At 39.9% G+C, this 10,000-nt stretch overlaps 1 protein-coding gene across 2 annotated transcripts in view; it reads right to left on the reverse strand.

Moving 5' to 3' along the window:
- Positions 1-10,000, reverse strand: part of LOC110506994 (F-actin-uncapping protein LRRC16A) — a 220,702-nt gene that overhangs the window by 32,114 nt on the left and 178,588 nt on the right. For both annotated transcript variants that reach the window (XM_090186089.1, XM_090186092.1), the window contains exons 27-29: positions 6,115-6,290; positions 4,798-4,885; positions 2,328-2,468 (exon numbers count right to left, since the gene is read on the reverse strand). In XM_090186089.1, the coding sequence (XP_090042215.1) occupies positions 2,328-2,468; positions 4,798-4,885; positions 6,115-6,290 (405 nt within the window). The remainder of the gene's footprint in view (positions 1-2,327; positions 2,469-4,797; positions 4,886-6,114; positions 6,291-10,000) is intronic.

Raw genomic sequence — 10,000 nt, forward strand, 5'->3', positions numbered from 1 at the left:
ATTCATTAGTGTTGACCAAAGCAAAACGTTTCAAAACATTGTGCAATGAAAAATGTAAAAACAAGTGTTTTTAATTGGACAAATTCAGAGAAAAACCTTCCGTTTCAAGATGTTGTCTTTGGTTTGGTGCCGAGTGAATAAGGCCCAGGCCTCTCTGTGAGTGTTTGACTGATGTACGGCGCTACAAAGACGGGCAGTAATGCTGCTCTTAATGAGATTCATTTAGACAGGAAACACGGGCAGCCTTGATGTAAGGACTTAATTAATACACTACTTAGGGAGGGAGGGAGGATGGGAGGAGGGAGGATAGGAGGGAGGGAAGGAGGGAGGATGGGAGGGAGGGAGGGAGAGAGGATAGGAGGGAGGGAGGGAGGGATGTTGGAATGGAGGAGAGATGATGGGAGGGAGGGAGGATGGGACGAGAGAGGATAGGAGGGAGGGAGGGAGGGAGGGAGGGAGGGAGGGAGGGAAGTTATTAACCTACAGTATCTTACCATCCTACCACAATGAATTAACCTCCCTATCTTACCATCCTACCACAATGAATCAACCTCCCTATCCCACCATCCTACCACAATTAATTAACCTCCCTCTCTTACCATCCTACCATAATGAATCAACCTGATATGGTTAATTAACTTCCCTCCCTCCCTCCCATCATCTCTCCTCCCTCCCTCCCATCCTCTCTCCTCCCTCCCTCCCATCCTCTCTCCTTCCCTCCCTCCCTCCCTCCTTCCCTCACTCCCTCCCTCACTCCCATCCTCTCTCCTTCCCTCCCTCCCATCATCTCTCCTCCATTCCAACATCCATCCCTCCCTCCCTCCCTCACTCCCATCCTCTCTCCTTCCCTCCCTCCCTCCCCCCTCCCATCCTCCCTCCTTCCCTCCCATCCTCCCTCCTTCCCTCCCATCCTCCCTCTTTCCCTCACTCCTTCCCATCCTCCCTCCCTCCCATCATCTCTCCTCCCTCTCTCCCATCATCTCTCCTCCCTCCCACCCATCCTCTCTCCTTCCCTCGCTCCCTCCCTCACTCCCATCCTCTCTCCTTCCCTCTCTCCCATCCTCTCTCCTTCCCTCTCTCCCATCCTCTCTCCCTCCCTCCCTCCCTCCCTCACTCCCATCCTCTCACCTTCCCTCTCTCCCATCCTCTCTCCTTCCCTCTCTCCTTCCCTCTCTCCCATCCTCTCTCCCTCCCCCCATCCTCCCTCCCTCTTATCCTCTCTCCTCCCATCCTCTCTCCTTCCCTCCCTCCTATCCTCTCTCCTCCCATCCTCCCTCCCATCCTCCCTCCCTCCCTCCTATCCTCTCTCCTCCCATCCTCTCTCCTTCCCTCCCTCCTATCCTATCTCCTCCCATCCTCCCTCCCTCCCATCCTCCCTCCCTCCCTCCTATCCTCTCTCCTCCCATCCTCTCTCCTCCCATCCTCTCTCCTTCCCTCCCTCCTATCCTCTCTCCTCCCATCCTCCCTCCCTCCCATCCTCCCTCCCTCCCTCCTATCCTCTCTCCTCCCATCCTCTCTCCTTCCCTCCCTCCTATCCTCTCTCCTCCCATCCTCCCTCCCTCCCTCCCATCCTCCCTCCCTCCCTCCTATCCTCTCTCCTCCCATTCCTCCCTCCCTCCCTCTCTCCTCCCATCTCCCTCCCTCCCTCCTATCCTCTCTCCTCATCTTACCATCCTCCCATAATGAATCAACCTCCCTACAGTATCTTACCATCCTACCATAATGAATCAACCTCCCTACAGTATATTACCATCCTACCATAATGAATCAACCTCCCTACAGTATCTTACCATCCTCCCATAATGAATCAACCTCCCTACAGTATCTTACCATCCTACCACAATGAATTAACCTCCCTATCTTACCATTTTCCCATAATGAATCAACCTCCCTACAGTATCTTACCATCCTACCATAATGGACCAACCTCCCTACAGTATCTTACCATCCTACCATAATGAATCAACCTCCCTACAGTATCTTACCATTTTACCATAATGAATCAACCTCCCTATCTTACCATCTTACCATAATGAATTAACCTCCCTATCCTACTATTTTACCATGGCCAGTAGGCACAGCATGAGGAACTGCTAATTCATTACAGTTAGATAGAACCAGTTAACCTTAATGGTAGATTAAGGATTGTGGCTTTTCAGGACGATAACCAGACATGAGCCAAGGTTAGCTCATCTCCCTGTAACACTCAGTCTGAGATTAGACATGTCTGGAACCCCAAATGAGTGAGGAACCCACGACAGGAAACAGAATGAACAGGAGCCTGCCTGGCCCTCACACAAAACATATGGTCGTGTAGTGTAGTGTACCATGCATGTCTCCAGGTCCTCCAGCCTTTCTGCCTCATTCAGCTCCGTGGTGGCCCGTTTAGGAGCCCTCTCCTCGGGTACGTCCAGGTCCACAGACTCCCGCTGGACCAGAGGACGCTCCTTCCTCACCAGGTGGTCAGCCTAGGGGGGAGCAAGACATAATGACTATTACACTACTGTTACTATAGTCACTATTACTGTTACTATAGTAACTATTACTATGTTCACTATTACTGTTACTATGTTCACTATTACTGTTACTATAGTAACAATTACTGTTACTATAGTCACTATTACTGTTACTATAGTCACTATTACTGTTACTATGTTCACAATTACTGTTACTATAGTCACTATTACTATAGTCACTATTACTGTTACCACAGTCACTATTACTGATACTATCGTCACTATTACTGTTACTATAGTAACCATTATTATGTTCACTATTACCGTTACTATGGTCACTATTACTGTTACTATAGTCACTATTACTGTTACTATAGTCACTATTACTGTTACTATAGTCACTATTACTGTTACCACAGTCACTATTACTGTTACTATCGTCACTATTACTGTTACTATAGTAACCATTATTATGTTCACTATTACCGTTACTATGGTCATTATTACCGTTACTATAGTCACTATTACTGTTACTATAGTCACTATTACTGTTACTATAGTCACTATTATTGATACTACAGTCACTATTACTGTTACTATGTTCACAATTACTGTTACTATAGTCACTATTACTATGTTCACTATTACTGTTACTATGGTCACTATTACTGTTACTATGGTCACTATTACTGTTACTATAGTCACTATTACTATAGTCACTATTACTGTTACTATAGTCACTATTACTGTTACTATGTTCACTATTACTGTTACTATAGTCACTATTACTGTTACTATGGTCACAATTACTGTTGCTATAGTCACTATAACTATGTTCACTATTACTGTTACTATAGTCACTATTACTGTTACTATGTTCACTATTACTGTTACTATAGTCACAAATACTGTTCCTATAGTCACAATTACTGTAACTATGGTCACTCTTACTGTTACTATAGTCACTATTACTATGTTCACTATTACTGTTACTATAGTCACTATAACTGTTACTATGGTCACTATTACTGTTACTATAGTAACTATTACTATGGTCACAATTACTGTTACTATGTTCACTCTTACTGTTACTATAGTCACTATTACTATGTTCACTATTACTGTTACTATAGTCACTATAACTGTTACTATGGTCACTATTACTGTTACTATAGTAACTATTACTATGGTCACAATTACTGTTACTATGTTCACTATTACTGTTACTATGTTCACTAGTAATGTTACTATAGTCACTATAACTGTTACTATGGTCACTATTACTGTTACTGTGGTCACTATTACTGTTACCATAGTAACTATTACTATGTTCACTATTACTGTTACTATGTTCACTATTACTGTTACTATGGTCACTATTACTGTTACTATAGTCACTATCACTGTTACTATGTTCACTATTACTGTTACTATAGTCACTATTACTATGCTCACTATTACTGTTACTATGTTCACTATTACTGTCAATGTAGTCACTATTACTGTTACTATGGTCACTATTACTGTTACTATGGTCACTATTACTGTTACTATGGTCACTCTTACTGTTACTATGTTCACTATAACTGTTACTATGTTCACTATTATTGTTACTATGGTCACTCTTACTGTTACTATAGTCACTATTACTGTTACTATGGTCACTATTACTGTTACTATGCTCACTATTACTGTTACTATGTTCACTATTACTGTCACTATAGTCACTATTACTGTTACTATGGTCACTATTACTGTTACTATGCTCACTATTACTGTTACTATGTTCACTATTGCTGTCACTATAGTCACTATTACTGTTACTATGTTCACTATTATTGTTACTATGGTCACCCTTACTGTTACTATAGTCACTATTACTGTTACTATGGTCACTATTACTGTTACTATAGTCACAATTACTGTTACTATGTTCACTATCAATGTTACTATGGTCACTATTACTGTTACTATAGTCACAATTACTGTTACTATGGTCACTGTTACTATGTTCACTATTACTGTTAATATGTTCACTATTACTGTTACTATGGTCACTATTACTGTTACTATGGTCACTGTTACTGTTACTATGTTCACTGTTACTATGGTCACTGTTACTGTTACTATGGTCACTGTTACTATGGTCACTATTACTGTGTGTTATTATATATGACCTATATGATCATACACCTGTACTAGTGAACCAGTGACTGACTCAGTATGAATCATAGAATTCATGTTAGAATTTCACAGAATGTGTTGTCATGCGCAGTGATGTGTTGTCATGGTTACCATGAGTAGTGATTGCACTGTATCTCCAGGCATGATTAAGACTCACCAGTGTGTGCTGAGAGCCAGACAGGGCTTCTAGGATCTCATCTACGATACGGTCTGAGAGGAAGGAAGCCAGGCTCAGCTTTACCTCACTAGGAGAGAAACAGAGAGGGGAAGAGGAGAAAACAGAGGGATGAAGAGGAGAGAAACAGAGGGGAAGAGGAGAGAAACAGAGGGATGAAGAGGAGAGAAACAGAGGGATGAAGAGGAGAGAAGCAGAGAGGGGAAGAGGAGAGAAACAGAGGGATGAAGAGGAGAGAAACAGAGGGGAAGAGGAGAGAAACAGAGGGATGAAGAGGAGAGAAACAGAGGGGAAGAGTAGAGAAACAGAGGGGGGAAGAGGAGAAAAACAGAGGGATGAAGAGGAGAGAAACAGAGAGGGGAAGAGGAGAGAAACAGAGGGATGAAGAGGAGAGAAACAGATTGATGAAGAGGAGAGAAACAGGGATGAAGAGGAGAGAAACAGGGATGAAGAGGAGAGAAACAGAAGGGGGAAGAGGAGAAAAATAGAGGGATGAAGAGGAGAGAAACAGATTGATGAAGAGGAGAGAAACAGGGATGAAGAGGAGAGAAACAGGGATGAAGAGGAGAGAAACAGATTGATGAAGAGGAGAGAAACAGAGGGATGAAGTCAGAAAGAGGAGAGATGCTTCATTCATTCCCACTTCACAGGGTCAACACTGAGGCAAGGCTGTGTGGGCCATCAGACCAGCAGGCTGTGAACAACCCCCTGGCGTTCTAAATGATAGTGTGAATCTACACTAGAAGGATAGACACCTGCACACTGTCCAACTACAGGACCAATAAGTGGGAATCTAACAATCAGGGCCACTGCTATGACCTTAACACAGACAGTGACAGAGGACACAGACAGTGACAGAGGGCACAGACAGTGACAGAGGACACAGACAGGGACAGAGGACAGGGACAGAGGACACAGACAGTGACAGAGGACACAGACAGTGACAGAGGACACAGACAGGGACAGAGGACACAGACAGTGACAGAGGACACAGACAGGGACAGAGGACACAGACAGTGACAGAGGACACATGCAGTGACAGAGGACACAGACAGTGACAGAGGACACAGACAGACACGTCACCTCTGTAGATAACACAATATAAAAACAATACACCAGGATTCTGCTTCTCAATGTACTCAGGCTTGTCAGCCAGAGGTCATAGTTCATTCAGCCAAGAGAACAAGGACATGGAGGTTAGTGATTTCAGGACAACAGCAAAAATAATGTTGAGTCTGGACATCATTAGTGTGGAGTGAAGTCTTGTCATATAAACACACGATACAACTCTAGTCTCACCTGATCTTGTTGATGATGTCGACTCCAGACTGTTCCAGCAGGGTGTTCTTGACGAAGCTACGGGGAACCACCATCTTAGCTGTGCTGGCTTTGATCAGGTCCTGACGAAGGTTAGTCTTCCTCATCACATGGGGACAGAGACCCTCCGCAGCATCCACCATGGACTCCAACAGACCCTGGAAAGATGAGCTATAACACATCACATCTAGACATCCACCATGGACTCCAACAGACCCTGGAAAGATGAGCTATAACACATCACATCTAGACATCCACCATGGACTCCAACAGACCCTGGAAAGATGAGCTATTACACATCACATCTAGACATCCATCACGGACTCCAACAGACCCTGGAAAGATGAGCTATAAGACATCACATCTAGACATCCACCATGGACTCCAACAGACCCTGGAAAGATGAGCTATAAGACATCACATCTAGACATCCATCACGGACTCCAACAGACTGATGGAGGAAATACATCACAATCAGGACTCCTAATCTCTACATCCACCACAGACTCTGACAGGGATCAAATAGATTACCAGACATCACCACCAACACTAGAGAAATAACATAACAAGGTACTGGTTATACCAGGAACAACTGATATAACGTAACAAGGTACTGGTTATAACAGGAACAACTGATATAACATAACAAGGTTATAACAGGAACAACTGATATAACATAACAAGGTACTGGTTATAACAGGAACAACTGATATAACATAACAAGGTACTGGTTATAACAGGAACAACTGATATAACATAACAAGGTACTGGTTATAACAGGAACAACTGATATAACATAACAAGGTTATAACAGGAACAACTGATATAACATAACAAGGTACTGGTTATACCAGGAACAACTGATATAACATAACAAGGTACTGGTTATAACAGGAACAACTGATATAACATAACAAGGTACTGGTTATAACAGGAACAACTGATATAACATAACAAGGTTATAACAGGAACAACTGATATAACATAACAAGGTACTGGTTATAACAGGAACAACTGATATAACATAACAAGGTACTGGTTATAACAGGAACAACTGATATAACATAACAAGGTTATACCAGGAACAACTGATATAACATAACAAGGTACTGGTTATAACAGGAACAACTGATATAACATAACAAGGTACTGGTTATAACAGGAACAACTGATATAACATAACAAGGTTATAACAGGAACAACTGATATAACATAACAAGGTACTGGTTATAACAGGAACAACTGATATAACATAACAAGGTTATAACAGGAACAACTGATATAACATAACAAGGTACTGGTTATAACAGGAACAACTGATATAACATAACAAGGTTATAACAGGAACAACTGATATAAAATAACAAGGTTATAACAGGAACAACTGATATAACATAACAAGGTACTGGTTATAACAGGAACAACTGATATAACATAACAAGGTACTGGTTATAACAGGAACAACTGATATAACATAACAAGGTTATAACAGGAACAACTGATATAACATAACAAGGTACTGGTTATAACAGGAACAACTGATATAACATAACAAGGTACTGGTTATAACAGGAACAACTGATATAACATAACAAGGTACTGGTTATAACAGGAACAACTGATATAACATAACAAGGTTATAACAGGAACAACTGATATAACATAACAAGGTACTGGTTATAACAGGAACAACTGATATAACATAACAAGGTTATAACAGGAACAACTGATATAACATAACAAGGTACTGGTTATAACAGGAACAACTGACATAACATAACAAGGTTATAACAGGAACAACTGATATAACATAACAAGGTACTGGTTATAACAGGAACAACTGATATAAGATAACAAGGTTATAACAGGAACAACTGATATAACATAACAAGGTTATAACAGGAACAACTGATATAACATAACAAGGTACTGGTTATAACAGGAACAACTGATATAACATAACAAGGTACTGGTTATAACAGGAACAACTGATATAACATAACAAGGTTATAACAGGAACAACTGATATAACATAACAAGGTACTGGTTATAACAGGAACAACTGATATAACATAACAAGGTTATAACAGGAACAACTGATATAACATAACAAGGTACTGGTTATAACAGGAACAACTGATATAACATAACAAGGTTATAACAGGAACAACTGATATAACATAACAAGGTACTGGTTATAACAGGAACAACTGACATAACATAACAAGGTTATAACAGGAACAACTGATATAACATAACAAGGTACTGGTTATAACAGGAACAACTGATATAAGATAACAAGGTTATAACAGGAACAACTGATATAACATAACAAGGTTATAACAGGAACAACTGATATAACATAACAAGGTACTGGTTATAACAGGAACAACTGATATAACATAACAAGGTACTGGTTATAACAGGAACAACTGATATAACATAACAAGGTTATAACAGGAACAACTGATATAACATAACAAGGTACTGGTTATAACAGGAACAACTGATATAACATAACAAGGTTATAACAGGAACAACTGATATAACATAACAAGGTACTGGTTATAACAGGAACAACTGATATAACATAACAAGGTACTGGTTATAACAGGAACAACTGATATAACATAACAAGGTTATAACAGGAACAACTGATATAACATAACAAGGTACTGGTTATAACAGGAACAACTGATATAACATAACAAGGTACTGGTTATAACAGGAACAACTGATATAACATAACAAGGTTATACCAGGAACAACTGATATAACATAACAAGGGTATAACAGGAACAACTGATATAACATAACAAGGTTATAACAGGAACAACTGATATAACATAACAAGGGTATAACAGGAACAACTGATATAACATAACAAGGGTATAACAGGAACAACTGATATAACATAACAAGGGTATAACAGGAACAACTGATATAACATAACAAGGTACTGGTTATAACAGGAACAACTGATATAACATAACAAGGTACTGGTTATAACAGGAACAACTGATATAACATAACAAGGTACTGGTTATAACAGGAACAACTGATATAACATAACAAGGTTATAACAGGAACAACTGATATAACATAACAAGGTACTGGTTATAACAGGAACAACTGATATAACATAACAAGGTTATAACAGGAACAACTGATATAACATAACAAGGTACTGGTTATAACAGGAACAACTGATATAACATAACAAGGTTATAACAGGAACAACTGATATAACATAACAAGGTACTGGTTATAACAGGAACAACTGACATAACATAACAAGGTTATAACAGGAACAACTGATATAACATAACAAGGTACTGGTTATAACAGGAACAACTGATATAAGATAACAAGGTTATAACAGGAACAACTGATATAACATAACAAGGTTATAACAGGAACAACTGATATAACATAACAAGGTACTGGTTATAACAGGAACAACTGATATAACATAACAAGGTACTGGTTATAACAGGAACAACTGATATAACATAACAAGGTTATAACAGGAACAACTGATATAACATAACAAGGTACTGGTTATAACAGGAACAACTGATATAACATAACAAGGTTATAACAGGAACAACTGATATAACATAACAAGGTACTGGTTATAACAGGAACAACTGATATAACATAACAAGGTACTGGTTATAACAGGAACAACTGATATAACATAACAAGGTTATAACAGGAACAACTGATATAACATAACAAGGTACTGGTTATAACAGGAACAACTGATATAACATAACAAGGTACTGGTTATAACAGGAACAACTGATATAACATAACAAGGTTATACCAGGAACAACTGATATAACATAACAAGGGTATAACAGGA

This window comes from Oncorhynchus mykiss, chromosome 2, assembly GCF_057628025.1.
Source record: "Oncorhynchus mykiss isolate SJ-2025 chromosome 2, ASM5762802v1, whole genome shotgun sequence".
Taxonomy (NCBI): Eukaryota; Metazoa; Chordata; class Actinopteri; order Salmoniformes; family Salmonidae; genus Oncorhynchus; species Oncorhynchus mykiss.